The sequence below is a fragment of the Littorina saxatilis genome, linkage group LG3 (genome assembly GCF_037325665.1).
Source record: "Littorina saxatilis isolate snail1 linkage group LG3, US_GU_Lsax_2.0, whole genome shotgun sequence".
Lineage (NCBI taxonomy): Eukaryota > Metazoa > Mollusca > Gastropoda > Littorinimorpha > Littorinidae > Littorina > Littorina saxatilis.
The window spans coordinates 49,142,231-49,164,730 of record NC_090247.1 but is presented as its reverse complement, the minus strand read 5'-3'; the positions used below and the strand labels follow the sequence as shown (position 1 = coordinate 49,164,730).

General features: G+C 43.5%; 1 protein-coding gene across 4 annotated transcripts in view; it reads left to right on the top strand.

The window, feature by feature from the left end:
* Positions 1-22,500, top strand: part of LOC138962545 (protein still life, isoform SIF type 1-like) — a 203,856-nt gene that overhangs the window by 25,352 nt on the left and 156,004 nt on the right. For all 4 annotated transcript variants that reach the window (XR_011454542.1, XM_070334391.1, XM_070334390.1 and 1 more), the window contains exons 3-6: positions 2,644-2,709; positions 5,782-5,891; positions 12,224-13,202; positions 13,617-13,767. Coding sequence is in view for 3 of the 4 variants with exons in the window: in XM_070334391.1 (XP_070190492.1) it covers positions 2,644-2,709; positions 5,782-5,891; positions 12,224-13,202; positions 13,617-13,767 (1,306 nt within the window). In the remaining variant the exon portion in view is untranslated. The remainder of the gene's footprint in view (positions 1-2,643; positions 2,710-5,781; positions 5,892-12,223; positions 13,203-13,616; positions 13,768-22,500) is intronic.

Genomic DNA, 22,500 nt, shown 5'->3' with positions numbered 1-22,500 from the left:
GATAAGATCCAGCCACTGTAAGTGATTGGAGAGAGAGTGTGTGTGCATGATTGGGTTGTTATGGAAAGAGACACGCACACACTGAGACACACACACACACACACACACACACACACAAACACACACACACACACACACACACAGAGAGAGAACTTGACAAAATGTAATTGTTAAAGACAATAAAGAAAAGGTTGAGATAGTCACAGAAAACTCAAGAGACTGGCAATTGAGGGTTTACTTATATCCTATGGATTCGTTCTTTGTTTTTAAGATTCAGCTCACACCCTGCTTTTGTAAACTATGACTATGTACATTCTGGTAATAAACAGACACAGTTGTTTTTGTTAGTTTTTGCTTGTTGTCCGTTTCCTGCGTGCCGTTTGGAGAAGCATACAAACGCACAAGCTGGAAAATACACACAAATATATAAATTGATGATGATTGTCACTAATTTAAAACAGTGCAGCATACCTCAGATGATCGCGACTGCTTCAAAGATCTGTGTCAGTCTTCGCAATTATCACCGTTTGTTTTCTCGACTGGAAAGTCTTTGACTATGTCTCCTGGCGCAATGCTGTAATGGTTTGTTTTTCATAAATGGAGAAAACACTCAGAAAAAAACTGGCAGCGGTAGATGCGATGTTGATAACTTGATTTTACGTCAGGAAGGGGTAAGGAACGATGAAAGTCCGTGGCAAAAGGAGTGGAAAAATAATTCAATATTGGGATGTCGGACCCGTCCATTATCTTCCGGTCTGGAGCCGGACCAACCGGCACTCTGGTTGCAGCCCCAGGGAGAGAGAACTCGTGCGGAAAATCTTGGTCGGTCATGTCTGCAGTCTCGAGAGTGATGTCCCCTTTCTAGCCTGCTGACGTTCGTCCATCATACAGAACTAGAATTGGTGTGAAGACAGCAACGAGCCCCCCGCCACACACACACACATACAAATACACACACACACACACACACACACATACAAATACACACACACACACACACTCACACATAGTTAGAAAATGACACCACTCCTGCGGCGAACCTCAACTGCACTTCTCAGACAGATCAGAGAGTCTTTCTGCAGAATACAATGGTAACCAAAATCAGGATGCTGATCCTATCTGGAGGCACAGAAGTAGGCCCCCTATCATTAATACAGCACACGACCAGATCAAAGTGACTCTGCCAGAAGGCATTGTTAAGAATCATTGGTGTAAAAGTAATGATACTGTACACACAATCGTAGCAGGACAGTATACTTCTAAGACCTTGCTGGTCATGGATTGTCTAAGATTGTTTAAATGAAGTTGTACAGGGCACTATCAGGCAAAAGTAACGTGCTCTGTGAACCTTGGAAATCCGTAGTTATCTCGTGACATCATCAAAAACCGTAAGAGGCCATTGTCCATCCCAGCTAAGGTGGCCAATGCGTTAGGCTGTGACGCGCTATGCCTGCAATACGCAGGTTAAACACACAATAGAGTCTGTTAAGATTTCTGCGCTTCGCAATGTTACATTCATCAATTTGAAGAGTATGCCCTTGGTTTCAAAGTTTAGGAGAAACAGAATTTTAGTCACCGTTTGACCCTGGTTAAACACACAATGGGTTTTTGAGATTTAAGCGCTTTGCAATATTACATTCATCAATTTAAAGAGTATGCGCGAAGTTTCAAATTTTAAAAGAAAAATATAGTCACCGTTGATATCAGCATAATGTATACAAACGTCACTGAGAAACATGAGTGCAGGTGCACAGACTTATAAGTGCGGTGTGTGTAGAGCATACTCTGTCTTGTTTCTGGTGTTGTGATCTGTTGTTGTATGTCAAGCCGCCGGTTCTACCGTTTTAATTCTTGTTGTGGTGTGGTGTGTTGTTGTCTGGTGTGTTGTGTTGTATACGTATCAAACCGCCGACTCTGTTCTGTTTGTTTTTGTGGTGTTGCGTGGCGCATCGTGTAGTGTGGTGTTACTTGTTGCAGCGCGTTTCATTGTGTAGATTGGGTTGTTTTTTGTTCGCAAGTTAAGTGTGCTGCTCCATCCGGAACAGTTCTGTCTCTTTCACTACTATCTCATGTTCGTTAGAGTGTCTGATACTTTTGCTTACATACGCTCCTCTTCTTTTGGTCCCGTTATGTTATTCAGTTACAAGTAGAATGTCTCGAGGACTACCACCGTTCTCACTGAATTTGCGTAGATAGGAAGTCTGAATTATGATCGTCTCGGAAAGAAAAAACGAGAATGTTCCTCGGATCGCACGGCGGCTCCCCCTAGCGGCCGGTCGTGCGTGGCCCTAATCAAGTTAGCTTACTCTGGAGCTCATGAAATATTTAGTTAAATAAATCTGCTGGCGAGTGATAGGCGGCGAGGCCTGGTACAGGGCGAATGATAAATAAATGATGATGCTTGTTTTTTGGGGAGGCTGTGTCGGTTTTCCAGTTGGCTTTTGAGTGCTCTTGCCTTTGCTGGGATGGGTTAGATTGTGTCTGTTGCTCTCTATCTGTGTGTGTGGCTCCCTGTCTGTGTCTATGTTTTGCTGTCCGTATGTCTTTCTCTTTGTCAGTCTGCCTCTCTCTCTCATGTTTTGCTTGATTATTTGTTTATTTTCATTAATTCGTTATTAATTTATGTGATTGATTTCTTTGCAGTATCCAACGCAGAGGTTTGCTAGGAAGGCATCATCCGCCAGCTCGCTGCATATCAGCCCACCAAAGGTAAGGTTGTTGTTACTTTTCTCACTGATCATGACTTTATATCAATTTCACGTACTGCTTACTCACGACGGGTGCCAGTGAAGATGTCAAAGGCACGCTCCTCCGCGTGCAAAGGATCCAGCTCACCATCTCAGCTCTGGCTGGGCTTTATTATATGGGATGAGGACATCCTTCCACTTTTCCACGTTTCAGAAAAAAACCCGTGTACCTGTGTGCTTTTTGTTGGAAGTGGGATATTTTTTGTATGCAGAGATTTCTTAGCGGACATTGCTCGCAATCTGTGAAATTACATCATCAAAAAATGAGCACTGATGTCGTCATGATGATTTGTGACACGTGTCCAAGTGGGGGGAGTGGTCTTATCCCGTGGTTTAGCCTGGCAGACTTGGCATGCCTTCAATGTCAATATTCACTATCCTAATCATCATCATTTCACAGCGGACGAAGAGCAAGGCGGCCTCCATCGTATCTGTAGAGACTAAGATGTGTGAAGTTTGCAGACGACACATCCCTGTCAGGTCTCATTCTGAAGAACGACGAATCGGCGTACAGACTCGCCGCGGAGGAGCTGGTGCAGTGGTGCGACGACAACTTCCTGGAGCTCAACGTGAGCAAGACGAAGGAACTCATCATGGACTTCCGACGAAGCAAGTCCGCCGTCGACCCCATCATCATCAAGGGCGAACCAGTCGAGATGGTGGATACCTACAAGTATCTGGGCACCATCATCGACAACCAGCTCGACTGGTCGCCAAACGTGGACGCCGTGTGCAAGGGGGCAAACCAGAGGCTCTTCTTCCTGAGGAAGCTGCGGCAGTTCCACGTCGACCCACAGATCCTCCACCTCTTCTACCAGGCGACTATTCAGAGTGTCGTCTCCTTCAACCAGCTCTGCTACCACAGCAGTGCAAAGAAGGGCGACATGGAAAGGTTGGAGAAGATCGTGAAGAGAGCAGGCTCCATCGTTGGCTCTGAGCTTCAGCCTCTCAGCACTCAATTTCCGAGTGTGGCGCTGAAGAAGCTGAGTATGATCCGCTCTGACGACCGCCACCCTCTGCACCAGGCGCTCGCATCGTGCGAGCCCACGCGTGAGTCATCACGCCGTTTGAGGTGCTGGCGGGCCAGGACGAACCGGATGAGGGACTCGTTCCTCCCGATGGCTGTACGACTCTACAACCAGTCCCTGTGAATGTGATACATGTAGTATACTAGATAGACTTGAGTGCTGTGAAATGTTACTGTGAGGACTATGGGTGATGTGAACTGTGCTGTGAGGACTATGGGTGATGCGAACTGTGACTGCGGAAGGACAATGAGTGCTGTGAACTGTGGTACGTATAGGGGGGGGGTGGGGTATGATGTAATGTAATTTGTGATAATGTATGGGGGTTATGATGTAATGTATATATGTATGATGATGTATTCTGTGTCGATTGTGAATGTATGGTGGGGTGGGGTGGGGGGTACGATGTAATTTAATGAACGATGATGTACTTGGTGTTTGATAGTGTATGATTGTTTGTTAGTTGTAGATATAGTACGATGTCTGATGTTGTAATGTTTGTGCGTGTGTTATAATGCAATATGTTATGATGTAATGTATGATGATGTATTCGGTGCATGATAGTGGAGGTATGCTTGTTAGTTGTAGATCTAGTACGATGTTTGAGGTTGTAATGTTTGTGCGGGTGTTATAATGCAATATGTAGCCGTATGAGGGTTCCAGTGTGTGAGTTGTACATGGCCGGGTGCTAGAGTGCATGAATGAGTAAGTGCATGTGGAGCTGTATGACTGGGTGAATTGTGGGTTGCGTACGTCCGAGGGGCACATGTAGCCTGTGTGTCTGAAGTAGTGGGTATGTTGCGTAAGGGTGTGCTGATATTGAACTTCAGTTGTGTTTTGTAAATGTCTATGTATCAGTGTATCATGTCTTGCCACACACATGCTAAATTTCCTTGTATTGATGAGGACAATAAAACTTCTTGTATCTTGTATCTATCTATAATTTTGTTATCATCATCTACGTTTGTTTGACAGCCAATGAAGATTCGAATAGCTTTGATCTTAATCTGTGTCATCATCTACATCTGTTTGACAGCGAACGAAGATTGGAGTAGCCTTGATCTGAATTGTCATCATCATCCACATCTGTTTGACAGCGAACGAAGATTGGAGTAGCCTTGGTCTGAATTGTCATCATCATCTACATCTGTTTGACAGCGAACGAAGATTGGAGTAGCCTTGATCTGAATTGTCATCATCATCTACATCTGTTTGACAGCGCATGAAGATTGGAGTAGCCTTGATCTGAATTGTCATCATCATCTAAATCTGTCTGACAGCGCATGAAAAGCAAAGCAACCTTAATCTTAAATTCTCACCATCATCTACATCTGGTAGACAGTGATGCCAGTGATATGTTAAAGGCACACCCCTTCCCGAGAAAACAGTCCGGCTCATCATCTCAGAACTTCCAATCTGTTGAAGGCATAAGACCATCCCTCGGGTTGGTCACATTTGAACAGCTTGGGCTGTGCACAATGGGAATTATTTTGTTAATTAAGTTTGTAACAGCCACTACAAAATTGATTTAAACAATTCCAACTCACCGAAGCCAGGAATCAGGGTGTTGTTTTTTCAGCACGAAGTGGATAATCTTGTCCCATGCAAAAGCCTGACCGGATCTGAGATGGTTAACCGAACTGGTTTCATGAAGAGTGTGTCTTTAGTTTAAAGTGTATCACCATCTACGTCTATTTGACAGTTGATGACCAGCAAGGCAGCCTTAATCTTTAATTTTGATCACCATCTACGTCTATCTGACAGTTGATGACCAACAAGGCAGCCTTAATCTTTAATTTTGATCACCATCTACGTCTAATTGACAGTGGATGTCAGTAAAATGTTAATTTTAATTGACATCTTTATCTACTTCTATTTCAAAGCGGATGCCATGCAGTGTTATGTTAATTTTAATTTTGATCACCATCTACGAGTACGTCTGTTTGACAGCAGATGCCAGCGATATGTTGATTTTAATCGTCATCTTCATCTACTTCTGTCTTTGACAGCGAATGAAGAGCAAGGCAGCCTCCAGCTCCTCCCCCTCCTCCCCCGTCCTTACCCGCCATCACCTGGAGCCAGATCTGGAGCCTGGGGACAGACACCACCCACCTGACAGGTGCGTACAGGTGTTAGTCAGCCGAGATTGAAGATTCATTGTTTGACATCGTCCCCCTTACTCCCTCCATCACTGCTTTTAATTTCGCCACAAATCTGAGGAAAGGGAGTATATAGGTGTATGTAATGCCATTCAGATGGTATCGACAATTATTTGTATTACTGGCACGTTGTATATGTATACAATGTATAATGTATTAAATGTTTGGCATAGCTCGTTGGATGTGAAATGAATGAACCTTTGAATTTTTCGTTTTTTTAATAAATTTTTTTCGCTTTAATTGAACGAAAATGTTTTAATTGTATGAAGATGAATATTTATTTTCTTACTCATGTCACGTTTCCAGACAAGCATTTTCGTTGTCTCTCTCCCAAAGTATCCCCTTAGGGGTTATTGAAATGTAGTGCAATCCCCATTTTGAGACCTCCACAAACATAACAAAATCAAGTCTTAAAAAGAAGTGTTAATAAAATGGAGATACATTTACAGAGGCTATTAACGCAAAATCTGAAAAAAACTATTTCTTAAAAGGAGGGTTCCAATGTGAACAAAATCTACATGTATATTGATGGGACAGTTACTTTATTCATTTGTATTAATTGAATTTCACCATGTGTGTGTGTGTGTGTGTTTGGGTGTGTGTTTGTGTATGTGTTTGTTTGTTTGCCTGTTTGTGCCTGGTGTGTGTGTGTGTGTGTGTGTGTGTGTGTGTGTGTGTGTGTGTGTGTGTGTGCGTGTGTGCGGGCGGGCGGGCGGGCGGGCGTGCGTGCGAGTGTGTGTGCGTGCGTGCGTGTGTGCGTGCGTTTGTGCGTGCGTGCGTGTGTGTGTTTCGCGATTGTTCATCGCCGTGAGCTCTAATGAGAAGGGGCGATTCATAAATGTTAATTATCCAAGCGGAGCGCGGGCGAAGCCCGCGCGTAGCGAGGTAGTTTTTTTTTTCATCTCCCAGCACTGAAAATTTTTTGGCCAAGTGGTGTCTGTCTGGACATTGTTCTAGAATTCATCTTTTAGCACAATATTAGCGACACTGTTTGGACAATTCTATTAAAATTAGGCGTACAAACTGATTTTGTTTCGGGGAATCCTCTCAGAGGATCAGAATTTTCATATAATATCATCGGAAGCTGTTACAACGGGAAAATGTGAAACTTTTGTCACTTTTTAACATGGAATTTCATCTTTGAGCGTTTCAAGCGGACTTTAATAAAATAGTTATTTGCGAATTAAGCAGCGGAAGACACTCACCGGTTCAACATGTGTATGGTCATTAAACCTCAAAACATTTCAGTAAGTGGTTTAGACAAACACCTCCGCCATGTGAGGGTGACTGGTTTGTAGCTGAAGAGTTTTTTTCTAAAGTGTGTTCTAAATACAAATGACGTACTGGTAATGATGTAATGAGTTGTTCTAATCTTGTTCTTGGAACTCTTGCTGTTCCAAGCTTGTTCTTAGCAAGTCTTGGTGACGAGAACAAAGACTATCAATGAAATCTTTAGAAATAACCTCTGACAACGACGACGATGACGACGACGACGACGATAACAACAACAACAACAAATGACATCGACGACGACGACGACAACAACAACAACAACAACAACAACAACAACAACAACAAAAACAACAACACGAGAACAACAACAATCACGACAACGAACATGACAACAACAACACCAACAACTACGACGACAACTACAACGACTGGGTTATGATGACATCACCAATGATTTAAAGGCCGTTAAAAAATCGTTAAATCCTATTTCTTCACTGATTCTTATGAAATTTTAAAGGTAGGTTTGTTGTCCCCAACTTATTTTCACTCCATACTTTTCCAGAAGAAAAACATAATTTTGGCAGTTAAAAACCGTTAAAATTCAATTCTTCACCGATATTTATGAAATTTTGTGGGTAGGTTCGTTGTCCCCAACTGATTTTCACTCTATACTTTTCCAGAAGAAAGACATAATTTTGGCAGTTAAAAAACGGTAAATTTCAATTCTTCACCTATCTTTATGAAATTTAGTGGGTGGGTCCGTTGTCCCAAACTGAATTTTAAGACATACTTTTCCAGACAAAAAACCTTATTTTTGGCAGTTAAAAACCGTTAAATCTCAATTCTTCATCGATATTTATGAAATTTTGTGGGTAGGTTCGTTGTCCCCAACTGATTTTCACTCCATACTTTTCCAGAAGAAAAACATAATTTTGGCAGTTGAAAACCGTTACATTTAAATTTTCACCTATCTTTTTGAAATTTAGTGGGTGGCTCCGTTGTCCCAAACTGAATTTCAAGACAAACTATTCCAGTCAAAAAAACTTATTTTTGGCAGTTAAAAACCGTTAAGTCTCAATTCTACACCGATATTTATGACATTTTGTGGGTAGGTTTGTTGTCAGATTTGACATGATGGCAGAATTGAAAGTGTGAGATATCCTGATGTTTCACAATTTATGCTGCATAATTCAGCCCCATAGGCGCTTGAATTTTAGGTGGAGTTGGGTTTTTTTTCAGCCCAAACCAGTAACCCCCACATGGTTTTCATGTCCCTTTCTGAGAGACTTCAAGAAGTTTCAATTTGACGTCATGATTAGCCTGCCGCATTAGCAAGTATGAAAACACGTCATCGATGACACATTTTAAGACAGAGAGAGAGAGAGAGAGAGAGAGAGAGAGAGAGAGAGAGAGAGAGAGAGAGAGAGAGAGAGAGAGAATCATGTACACACAGATGGACGACTTCGCTTGGGGTATGTACTGCCCGGCAGTACACATCTACTTAATCCAAGCGGAGCGCGGGCGGAGCCCGCGCGTAGCGAGGTAGTTTTTTTTTTCATCTCCCAGCACTGAAATTTTTTTTGCCAAGTGGTGTCTGTCTGGACATTGTTCTAGAATTCATCTTTTAGCACAATATTAGCGACACTGTTTGAACAATTCTATTAAAATTAGGCGTACAAACTGATTTTGTTTCGGGGAATCCTCTCAGAGGATCAGAATTTTCATATAATATCATCGGAAGCTGTTACAACGGGAAAATGTGAAACTTTTGTCACTTTTTAACATGGAATTTCATCTTTGAGCGTTTCAAGCGGACTTTAATAAAATAGTTATTTGCGAATTAAGCAGCGGAAGACACTCACCGGTTCAACATGTGTATGGTCATTAAACCTCAAAACATTTCAGTAAGTGGTTTAGACAAACACCTCGGACATGTGAGGGTGACTGGTTTGTAGCTGAAGAGTTTTTTTCTAAAGTGTGTTCTAAATACAAATGACGTACTGGTAATGATGTAATGAGTTGTTCTAATCTTGTTCTTGGAACTCTTGCTGTTCCAAGCTTGTTCTTAGCAAGTCTTGGTGACGAGAACAAAGACTATCAATGAAATCTTTAGAAATAACCTCTGACAACGACGACGATGACGACGACGACGACGATAACAACAACAACAACAAATGCCATCGACGACGACGACGACAACAACAACAACAACAACAACAACAAAAACAACAACACGAGAACAACAACAATCACGACAACGAACATGACAACAACAACACCAACAACTACGACGACAACTACAACGACTGGGTTATGATGACATCACCAATGATTTAAAGGCCGTTAAAAAATCGTTAAATCCTATTTCTTCACTGATTCTTATGAAATTTTAAAGGTAGGTTTGTTGTCCCCAACTTATTTTCACTCCATACTTTTCCAGAAGAAAAACATAATTTTGGCAGTTAAAAACCGTTAAATTTCAATTCTTCACCGATATTTATGAAATTTTGTGGGTAGGTTCGTTGTCCCCAACTGATTTTCACTCTATACTTTTCCAGAAGAAAGACATAATTTTGGCAGTTAAAAAACGTTAAATTTCAATTCTTCACCTATCTTTATGAAATTTAGTGGGTGGGTCCGTTGTCCCAAACTGAATTTTAAGACATACTATTCCAGTCAAAAAAACTTATTTTTGGCAGTTAAAAACCGTTAAGTCTCAATTCTACACCGATATTTATGACATTTTGTGGGTAGGTTTGTTGTCAGATTTGACATGATGGCAGAATTGAAAGTGTGAGATATCCTGATGTTTCACAATTTATGCTGCATAATTCAGCCCCATAGGCGCTTGAATTTTAGGTGGAGTTGGGTTTTTTTTCAGCCCAAACCAGTAACCCCCACATGGTTTTCATGTCCCTTTCTGAGAGACTTCAACAAGTTTCAATTTGACGTCATGATTAGCCTGCCGCATTAGCAAGTATGAAAACACGTCATCGATGACACATTTTAAGACAGAGAGAGAGAGAGAGAGAGAGAGAGAATCATGTACACACAGATGGACGACTTCGCTTGGGGTATGTACTGCCCGGCAGTACACATCTACTTAATCCAAGCGGAGCGCGGGCGAAGCCCGCGCGTAGCGAGGTAGTTTTTTTTTTCATCTCCCAGCACTGAAAATTTTTTTGCCAAGTGGTGTCTGTCTGGACATTGTTCTAGAATTCATCTTTTAGCACAATATTAGCGACACTGTTTGGACAATTCTATTAAAATTAGGCGTACAAACTGATTTTGTTTCGGGGAATCCTCTCAGAGGATCAGAATTTTCATACAATATCATCGGAAGCTGTTACAACGGGAAAATGTGAAACTTTTGTCACTTTTTAACATGGAATTTCATCTTTGAGCGTTTCAAGCGGACTTTAATAAAATAGTTATTTGCGAATTAAGCAGCGGAAGACACTCACCGGTTCAACATGTGTATGGTCATTAAACCTCAAAACATTTCAGTAAGTGGTTTAGACAAACACCTCCGCCATGTGAGGGTGACTGGTTTGTAGCTGAAGAGTTTTTTTCTAAAGTGTGTTCTAAATACAAATGACGTACTGGTAATGATGTAATGAGTTGTTCTAATCTTGTTCTTGGAACTCTTGCTGTTCCAAGCTTGTTCTTAGCAAGTCTTGGTGACGAGAACAAAGACTATCAATGAAATCTTTAGAAATAACCTCTGACAACGACGACGATGACGACGACGACGACGATAACAACAACAACAACAAATGACATCGACGACGACGACGACAACAACAACAACAACAACAACAACAACAACAACAACAACAAAAACAACAACACGAGAACAACAACAATCACGACAACGAACCTGACAACAACAACACCAACAACTACGACGACAACTACAACGACTGGGTTATGATGACATCACCAATGATTTAAAGGCCGTTAAAAAATCGTTAAATCCTATTTCTTCACTGATTCTTATGAAATTTTAAAGGTAGGTTTGTTGTCCCCAACTTATTTTCACTCCATACTTTTCCAGAAGAAAAACATAATTTTGGCAGTTAAAAACCGTTAAATTTCAATTCTTCACCGATATTTATGAAATTTTGTGGGTAGGTTCGTTGTCCCCAACTGATTTTCACTCTATACTTTTCCAGAAGAAAGACATAATTTTGGCAGTTAAAAAACGTTAAATTTCAATTCTTCACCTATCTTTATGAAATTTAGTGGGTGGGTCCGTTGTCCCAAACTGAATTTTAAGACATACTTTTCCAGACAAAAAACCTTATTTTTGGCAGTTAAAAACCGTTAAATCTCAATTCTTCATCGATATTTATGAAATTTTGTGGGTAGGTTCGTTGTCCCCAACTGATTTTCACTCCATACTTTTCCAGAAGAAAAACATAATTTTGGCAGTTGAAAACCGTTACATTTAAATTTTCACCTATCTTTTTGAAATTTAGTGGGTGGCTCCGTTGTCCCAAACTGAATTTCAAGACAAACTATTCCAGTCAAAAAAACTTATTTTTGGCAGTTAAAAACCGTTAAGTCTCAATTCTACACCGATATTTATGACATTTTGTGGGTAGGTTTGTTGTCAGATTTGACATGATGGCAGAATTGAAAGTGTGAGATATCCTGATGTTTCACAATTTATGCTGCATAATTCAGCCCCATAGGCGCTTGAATTTTAGGTGGAGTTGGGTTTTTTTTTCAGCCCAAACCAGTAACCCCCACATGGTTTTCATGTCCCTTTCTGAGAGACTTCAAGAAGTTTCAATTTGACGTCATGATTAGCCTGCCGCATTAGCAAGTATGAAAACACGTCATCGATGACACATTTTAAGACAGAGAGAGAGAGAGAGAGAGAGAGAGAGAGAGAGAGAGAGAGAGAGAGAGAGAGAATCATGTACACACAGATGGACGACTTCGCTTGGGGTATGTACTGCCCGGCAGTACACATCTACTTAATTATTAGTAGTAGCAGTAGTAGTAGCAGTAGTATGATCATTTAAACCTTTGATCTGACTTGACTCTACAGCCACGCCATGAAGGCAGCCTCCCTCCCCCGGGCCGCCTCCGTGCACTACCGCGATGGCGACCAGCACTACTTCACGGTCAAGCGACCCTCCGCCTCCAACGTTCTGGACACCAGGGGCACGGTTCTCCGACGCGCCAACTCGGACAGTCCTGGGGCCACGGCCGCCAACACGCCTCAGAGGAAGTCCCTGCCCCCTATGTCCACGACAAAGGGGGGCTCGCCGAGCAAGAGGCTTCAAGACATCGTGCGGCCCGCCTCGGCCATTTCCGACATCACGGCGCAGAAGATCGAGAGCCCCAAGCGCGTGCAGATCGGTGAGGTCATCACGGCGTCTCGCACCTCCTCGCCGGTGTCCCTGACCAACGAGAAGCCCAACGGGATCTTGAAGAAGGACTCTTCCACCCTGGCGGCGGCGGAGAGGTCCTTGTCGGCGGCGCACCCGACGCTGAGCAGGTGCGTATCCATGGATGCTGAGAGGTCTCAGCAGCTGCACGCGTCTGCTCCCACCCCTCCTCCTCCTCCGCCTCCCCCTCCTCCCCGTGAAGACTCTGTCTCCTCCTTTTCCAAGAAGAAGTCTCACCTGACCGTGGAGACGGGGGCGAGTTCAGGGGGGAACAACAACTCTCGCCACACTTCGTCGTCAGAGTCGCCTGAGTGGCCTTCACCCCCGGAACCTTTAACCCCGCAGACCCCGACGACCCCTCTCGGAGGCATGGAGTTTGACTCGGACACCATCAAGCGACTGCTCCGCTCTCTCCCCGCTTCCCCCGTGGACAAGGACGAGTGTGACCTCGGTTTCCATGACGACGGGGGCAAGGCCCAGCGGAGAGCGCAGCTGGCACGTACCAAGAGCCTCAACACGCACGACCGCGCGCCCACCAGGGGAGCTAACGCTGTACGCGGCAGGCAGCAGCACGTGGTTGTCGGCCCTGTGTTGTGCAAGGCCGGAGAGGTGCACAGGTCAAGGATGTTTAACAAGGTGAGGATGGTTCGGGTGGCTTGCTTTTGTGTGTGTGTGGTGTGTGTTTGGGTAGGGGGCGTGTGTGTGTGTGTGTGTGTGTGTGTGTGTGTGTGTGTGTGTGTGTGGTGTGTCAGTGTTTGGGTAGGGGGCGTGTGTGTGTGTTCGTGTGTGTATGTGTGTGTGTGTGTGTGTCCGTGTGTGTGTTTGTGTGAGTGTGTATGTGTGTCCGTGTGTGTATGTGTGTGTGTGTGTGTGTGCGTGTGCGTGTGTGTGTGCGTGTGCGTGCCATGCAGTGCATGCTTGCGAGTGAATATATGAATGTGTTTTATCGTTGAAAATCATGAAAAGCTTCCTTTTTGTAATGACCAACCTCCGAAAATGTTGTCAGATCCGCAAGCTGAATATACATTGCTTCGTTTTGTCGTAACTCAGGTGGCACTGGAAGAGGAGCTACGTAAGCGAAACCGTTGCGCCAAGGCCGCAGCAGCGTCACAGCACAGCTATGCTGACAGCGGGATTGGAATGACTGGGGAGGCCGCCCCTTCTCTGCCCTCCGTCAGCAGTGGCAAGTCGTCCAAGAGACGTGAGTACTGCTTGTGCGTCTGTGTGCGTGTGTTTAGGAGTATAGTGGTTGCTGCAATGGAAACCTCTCTGACGAGAAGACACCTCCAAATAAAGGCCATCTTCTGTTGTCCTCTTATCTGTTGATTTGACGGCATGGCCCCTCTGACGAGAGGATACCTCGCAGTAACGTCCACCTCTTGTTGTTCCCTATCTAATGATTTGACTGCGATGCAAGAGGACATCTCGAAATAAAGGACACTGTTGTCCCTCAATCTTTTGACTTGACTGAAGCGCACCTTAAGATGGAATGGCACCTGTAATGTGGGACATTTTTAGTTTTAGTTCGTCCCAAGGGGTGTGCTATCTTCGTACCACTGGGATTGAGTTTGTTGCTGGTGGTAGGTTGGGACGTGTCTGTTATGCTCTCACTTAGTGTGCGCGTGTGATCTGTCAATGTGTGTGGGCCAGTATGTTTGTGTCTGTGCGCATGTGCGTGTGTCTTGTCAATGTGTGTGTGTGCGTGTGTGCGTGTGTGTGTGTGTGTGTGTGTGTGTGTGTGTGTGTGTGTGTGTGCCTGTGAGTGTGTGTGTGTGTGTGTGTGTGTGTGTGTGTGTGTGTGTGTGTGTGTGCCTGTGTGTGCCTGTGAGTGTGTGTGTGTCTTGTCAAGTTGCGTTTGTCGATGTGTGCGTGTGTTGTTGTTGGATGGACAGCGCAAAGATTTGACGCTCTGTTGGTCTATATGTGTGAATACTTGTGCCTCTGTCTGTCCATCTGTCTGTCCATCTGTCGTCTTTCCACCTGTATTTGTACAGTTGTATAAGCGTCCATCCATGAATTTCCTTTTGTCCAGCTAGAGTTATCACACTCGCTATGACATTTCCGTGGAATATCTCACAGTCAACAAAGTCTTTGAACAAGCGTTGTTGAAAAACGTGGGTTGGTGCATAATACATACTCGGCTTCGGCCTTCCGTTCCTCGGAATGGACCTCTGTGGATGTCAGGCCCTAAGATTATCAAGAATGAATCTGTAAAATCGCGACAGAAATGTTGTCCTCTATAAGGAAGATAACTGCGGTATTGATGGGGTAAATAATCCAAGAACGTAGCCTGATTCTCTCCCTTGCCACGTCAGTATGTTTCGTTTCAATGGTTTAGCGTTTGCATATTCGTCTGTGCTGTGTTACCACCTTGTAATGAAGTTTGAATAGGAACCTGCGCTTGAAAATAACGTTAGATTTGTTGTGAAACTCGGAACATTAGTCTGCAGCAGATAAATTACGCAGAGGATATATTCACAGTCATTCACACACACACACACACACACACACACACACACACACATACACACACTCTCTCTCTCTCTCTCTCTCTCTCTCTCTCTCTCTCTCTCTCTCTCTCTCTCTCTCTCTCATAAATACTTCCATGCACCTGTCGATGAGTGTGTGTGTGTGTGTGTGTGTGTGTGTGTGTGTGTGTGTCTTTCTGTCTAGTCTAGTCTAGTCTAGTCTAGTCTAGTCTAGTCTTGTCTTGTCTTGTCTTGGTCTAGTCACTATAGTCTAGTCTTGTCTTGTCTTGTCTTGTCTTGTCTTTCTGTCTGTCAGTCTGTGCGCCAGAGAGTGACAGAGAAAAGGAGGCGAGGGTTTAAACGCACTTTAAAACACTGTACAGCTGTATAAACTGAGTAAGGAAGTGCTGGACACTGCAACATTTATGAAAACGCCCAAAGTAGTCTACGTCAGTCTGACCTCCACACGAACTCGTGTCCTCAAAATCCCCTCTCATTTCATTTCGCCGGTTACATTAAAAGGTCAACGTTTTCCCTCAGCCTGGCCGATCGTAATAAGAGTGAGTGGCTTACTGGACACATTTGTAACCTGCCTGACCGTGAGTCAGGAGGTGAAACATGTGAGATGATATCTTGATAATGTGTCTTACTTACGCTGATGGGGTCTATGTCGACCAAAAGAGTGGGATGCCCTCTAGGTGGATTTCATGTAGGTGGATTCCCTGTATACAGGGAATACCACAGGGTGTAGTTCCTGTAGCGTTTCGCTGATATCGCTGAAAGTCACGTGATGCTCAGCGACATCGGTAGAATTTGATGTTTTTCGATCTTTTTTGATATTTCTTAGAAATTCGAGTTTGGTTTGCAAGTTTTATTGAAAAACTCCACCCTGTTGGATTCCCTGTATACTGCACCTACAGGGAATCCCACTCTTTTGGTCGACATAGACCCCATCAGCCTTACTTTCTGTGTGACAAGCTGGGAAATATTTCATTCATTAGTGTTGAAAGGATACTGTTCATGCTGCAGTATTTGCTTCATGGAAATGGCCCGGAATCGGAAATGTTAAAAACAAACCCTTCTGAAGATTTCGGTTGGGTTTCTGAAACAGCCAAAATAATATGCCGACTATATTTGGTTGTTGTTTTTCTCCTGAAAACTCTTATTGGCCTTATATTCTCTGTAGTTATTTATTCTCAAACCCTGCTCACTTTCATGTTGGCCCGTGCCTATCTGCACTTCTTCGTTAAATGATGTGCCAGAGAAAGGTTTGCGGGGAGGGAAGGTAGAAGTTACGAGTATATTGTGTATCATATGTGTGCAGCTGTTCGTTGGGATTTGTCACTTTCCACAATGTCACTCTAGGGAAGCCGAAAAGTGGTCAAGGTTTTAAGTGCAGGAGAAATGATTCAGCGGTATAAATACTCAAGTGTTTTCCGCTCGGCTATGTTCTCGATTGTCCCGTGACAATCATTACAGGAAGCACAAAGTGTTGTGGGACATCCGGAATCATGACGTCATCGTCACATGGCCCTCCGCCCAAACAAAGTGCAACTGTCAGGTTTGAATGCACCGAGCATAATGCACACCAACGATTTATATTGCATATGGATCATCGAGGTGTTTACTGCTTTGTTGCACTAATGACAGGATGCGTTTAGTTTAGTGCACTTTTTTTTACACTGGTGAAGAAAGCGATTCTATAGCGCACGTGAGCTTGAGTTTCTCGTTTGAAGATATCAAACGATTTTCATCGCTTATTTAATTCATCAACAACAACATTCTGAAAAGATTAGACGGGATTCCTCACCTCCTGCGCATACCCTCATTAGGAAAAAAAATAGAAAGAGAATGATCACACACACACACACACACACACACACATGAACACACACACGCACGCACACACACATCCATGCACACACACACACACACACACACACACGCACACGCACGCGCGCGCGCACACACGCACGTACGCACGCATACTCACACACACACACACACACACACACACTCACACACACACACACACACACACACACACACACACACACACACACACACACACACACACACACACACACGTTTTACCTCAAAAAAGAATGTGAACTGTTGAATGGCTCACTAATGCATAACGAAAAAGCTCGGAGCTTTGCGTCAGGGAATTTTGTCAAATCTGAACGAGGTAACGAGATTCCTATTGCTGTTTTACTTCCGAGTTGAAAGCAAAGTCGCGTTTATTTAATCGAAGTAGAAATAGAGGTTGGCTTCCCTGAATGGAGTCACTAAGCAATGAAGATTGAATCGAACTGAAGAGAAACTAAAAATGTTTCTACCTGTCTCTTCTATCTAGGTTCATTGAACTGGTTTTTTTTGTTCTTTGGTCGTTGTTGTTGTTCTGGAGTTGGTGAAATGACCATTATGATCGTAATCATCACAATTATCATCATCATCATCATCATCATCATCATCATCAACATAAACGTCTACAACAACAGCGACTAAAACAACAATGACTATAACAACAACATCAACAACAACAACTTCTTCTTCTTCTTCTGCGTTCGTGGGCTGAAACTCCCACGTACACAACGTGTTTTTTGCACGAGTGGAATTTTACGTGTATGACCGTTTTTACCCCGCCATTTAGGCAGCCATACGCCGCTTTCGGGGGAAACAACAACAACGTCGACGACAACGTCATCATCATCATCATTTAATATGTCCTCCTCCCCATCCTCCCCCTCATCTTATTCTTCTTCTGCCCAATCACTGCGGAACTTAAATAACCATGGTGATCGACCGAAAATACGCTTTTAAAAGCCGCCTGTCGCCGCGTCTTACATCACCCTGAGTGCACTTAAGCTGCACTGCATACAGAACGAATCATGATCATTTATCATTCAAGGCCCGTTTGCCACAATGAGCGATGTGACCCTTCCGTTCAAGCGTATAGATCTGCATAGGCTATCATTCTGGGTCACTTTCCTAGCTGCTCTCGAGGAGAAGCTGCTATAAAAAAAAAAAATCAGCCTGCTTTATAAGGGATATTGTACATTCTAATAATCATCGGTCCACGCTATCGCTCAGGTCTCTCTGACAGGATGAATAATTATTACGCGCATCAAAGGGAAATCTATCAAAATGAGAATCAGAGTTATTTCCCATATGTTTTTCGCTAATGTTTCTGTTAACAGACGAAGACGAACATGATTGTAGAATGGCCGACTTCGACAGTGATCTCCGTTCTGTTCTTCACAGTTATGATAAAGACATCGTTCTAAGGTCAAAACAAGTCGAAATTTTGAGACTGCTGTGGGAAGGAGACCGTGATATTGTTGCATCACTCCCAACTGCTTACAGAAAAAGTCGTACGCTCCGTCGCCATTTTGTTATGATCACGTGACAAAGTTGATTAGCACGTGACACGTTTACCATATTTAGAGTTGTTTACACAGTAAATACATCCGCAAAAGATAGCTCGCTTGAAAGTGTCTTACATAACAATTCCTTTCTGAATTTAAAAATTACACAACACCATGAAAAATCATCATCGACGATCGCGAATCTGCTTATATCAAAAACATTACGAAAAGCTCTAAATATGTTAAAAAAAAATTTAAAAAATTAAAAAAAACACGATTTCTTACCCACTGAAAGAAAACCAAGGCATCCTGTCAGGGATAAATGAGACCCGAAGGGAAGTAATTTTGACCTGAGTTCAGGATGGGATATTGTCTTGACTAGTCTAATATTGCAGACTAGTCTAATATTGCTTACAAGAAATTAGGCTTTTTTTGAAGATATTGTCCGGACTAGAATTGCTTTAACAAATAATAATTGAATAAATAAAAATCAGGCTGCTTTGAGGATACTGTCAAGACTAAAATTGCTTAAACAACTGTAAAAAAAAATTAAATAAGGCTGCTTTGTGATTATTTTCCTTACTGAAATTGCTTAAGAAATTTGACAAAAATAGGAGAATCAGGCTGCTTTGTGGACATTTTCAAGACTAAAAATAGCCAAGATCCAGGGTGTTTTGGGGATATCATCCTGACTGAGTGTATTCTGTAGTTTTGAGGAAAACCGTGATAAAGAGATTAAGAGAAGGTTTGATAAAGTGATGACGCACGCCGGTGCACGCGCCCGAGGGGCAAATACAACTACACGTGCTGCAGGTACACGTGCGAGGACATACGCGTGCAAGCACGCACGGGCGCACGCGTACACACACGCGCACACACGCCTGCGTGTACGTCCAAACGCACGCATGCACCTACGAACGCATGCACGCACGTACTCGCCGATAAACACGCACACACGTGCATGCACGTACACACACATACACACACACACACACACACACACACACGCACGCACACACGCACGCACACACACACACACACACACACACACACACACACGCACGCACGCACGCACACACTTACACACACACACTTACACACACACACACACACACACACATACACACACACACACACACACACACACACACACACAATCCTTGGTCTTTCTTTTCCGTTTAAAAGGAAAAAAAGGAAATTCAAGAAAAATAAAATCTAGACTTTAGAAGGCCGTCTATGGAGTTAAAGAAAAGAAAGAGGAGTGGAGGGGGGGGGGGGATAGAAAGAGAAAGAGAGACAAATAAAGAGGGGAAAAAATAAGTCTGGCCCCCGACTCATCACCCACTGTGATATGGACCTTAATTGTTCAACCCATCAATACACACCCAGCGGGTCTTGTTCCAAGCATTACAGAAGCGTATAAAACTAAAGAGTGTGCAATCGTCTCGTCAAACACACACACACACACACACACACACACACACACACACACACACACACACACACACACACACACACACACACACACAGTACTGCTCCTCATAAGGTTGTTGAGTAAACCAGTGGTATCCTACATACGCACCCATGAGATAACAATATTGTTATATATATTCACTAGTTGGTACATCATGTAAATGAGGTCGTGTCAAACTAGTTTGGCAAAGACCTGATTTTCCACTACTCATGATGTCGAAGTCACCGAGACAAACGTCATTCTGGAAATACTTTTGCGCTTGCTGTGTGTTGAATAAACCAGTTGTATCCTACATACGCACCCATGAGATGAGGGTGTGGTTTGTTTGTGAGTTTTTTGATTGGTTTTGTACTTTTTTTTTCTTTCTTTTTTCTGGGAAGGGGTGGGGGGATGGAAGGGGAGGTTTGTTGTTTTCTGTGAGGGGATAGGGGCGGAGGGAGGGTTAAGACGATCATCGCGTACATAAAGTCATTGGTATGAACATTGTTATAATGGGCAGAATATACCTGCGCAGAGTCAGCAGCACAGATGACGCACTGCATATTATTTATGCCGCGGTAGGGATTATGACGAATACTTGGCCTGTCTTCTTTTCATGCAGCGTGTAGCGGGCTGCAATAATCTGCAGTGCGTCGTCTGTCCTGCTGTAACGACAACGAGAAGCGCTACGAACAATCGTTACAACTGCAAAAAAATTGCAACAGTAATCTTTTTTTCAGCTACCTTCTTGTGTACACGCAAGCTCAAGACCAAAGTGCGCACGTAAAAGATCCTGTAATCCATATCAGAGTTCAGTGGGTTAAAAAAACAAACGAAAATACCAAGCATGCATCCCCCGAAATCGGCGTATGGCTGCCTAAATTGCGGGGTAAAAACGGTCATACACGTAAAATCTCACTCGTGCAACAACAAAACACGAGTGTACGTGGGAGCTTCAGCCCATGAACGCAGAAGAAGAAGCAGAAGTGCACACTCTTTTCCTAGAGTACGGTTATCGGCTTTTCGCCCCTAATATCGATCACGCTGTCTCGAACTGAGGGCCGGGAGATGAAGCAGGCACCAATATTGGAACAACGCGCCCCTGGTTATCAGGTTATTCTGGCACTCTGGAGAATTGATAGCAGGCTGCAGAGTGAAATGTGGTGCAAGGGTTCGGATAGAATGGATGGCCAGAGTGTAACTAGGTTAACGTTTGATAAAGGATGCGCTTGGTCGTCGTGCTATATTGGCTCATATGGATTTTGTTTAAGTGAGGAGAATTTGGATATGGAAGGGCCGAAGCATAGTTAGAGGAAGACAAATGTTGGCACGAATAAGGCGGTTAATTCTTCCTTTTTCTCTTAGACTTCTCGAAATGCACTGACTAATGCAACTTAGGTCGGTTGGTTTGTTTGTGGAATGGCTAACGGGTTTCGGTCTATTTGTCTGTCTGTCTATTTCCCCATCCTTTCTTTCTTTCTTTCTTTTTTTTTGGTTCAACTTCATCTCCTGTTGCTGCTCTTCGTGGAGGCAAAAATTATCCTCGTCATTTTTCTTGTCATCAGCAGCAACACCACGAGTTTGTACACGTTTCAGTTGTCGCCATGGATCTGACGTCGAAAGGACGGGGTCCTGAAGAGCTTTCTTACTTTTTTCTTCTCCTCCTTCTTATGCATCACTCTCTTGATTTCCTCTTCCCCTTCCTCCTCCTTCTCCTCCTCCTCCTCCTCCGTTTCTCCTCCTCTTCCTCCTCCTCCTCCTCTGTCTCCTCTTCCTTCTCCTCTTCCTCCTCCTCCTCCTATTCCGTCTTCTCCGCCTCCTTCTCTTCCTTCTCCGTCTCCTCCTCATCCTTCTTCTCTTCCTCTATATCCTCCTCCTCCTCCTCCTCCTTCTCCTCCTCCTGCTCCCCCTTCTCCTCCTCCTCCTCCCCCTCTTCCTCCGCATAGTCTCAGAACCCAGATTCAGCCTGTATTGACTTAAAGCACACACTTAGGGGCATGTCATCATAACCTGCTTTCTCTGGGTAAAAAGCACACAGAATGCAAGACAAACTTCAGCTCATCAGCTACTCCATTTCAATCGGAAGGCCGGTCCTTCCAACGCGAACGAATTTCAAAAAACAAAATGCTTGAGGGGGGAAATCGCAGAAATAAGCGTGATTTGCACAAAAGAGAGAGGTGGGGGTAGTTTGTGAAAGGATGGGGGGGGGGGGGGGGGTGAGAGTTGTGGAAAGCATCGACCAACGAGCAAAACTGAATAAAATTGCAAGAAGATTCTCGAATCCGTTGGACTGTGTGAAACTATTGTTTCATTAAAGTATTGACAAGCGAAGAAGAAAAACCAAACAGAAAATGAAAGAAAGAAAGGAAGAAAGAAAAAAATTAAAGAATTTCCCATTGAAAAATAATCTATTTTCGCTCCCAGTCATTGTTGCAAAATGTAGGGCACTCTACCTGCAGGGGGTATAATTGTTGTGCTGCACCACACATCATTTTCACGTACGAACGGACACGTGTGGTATTGAAAGTATTGATTTTAACATGGAACACAATTCTGCCAAAGGTGCAGTTAAGTTACTTGTCATTTCCATTGCAGGCTTGGCCTGGATTCATAATAGACTCGATCGAGGTAGTTAAACAGTGGAG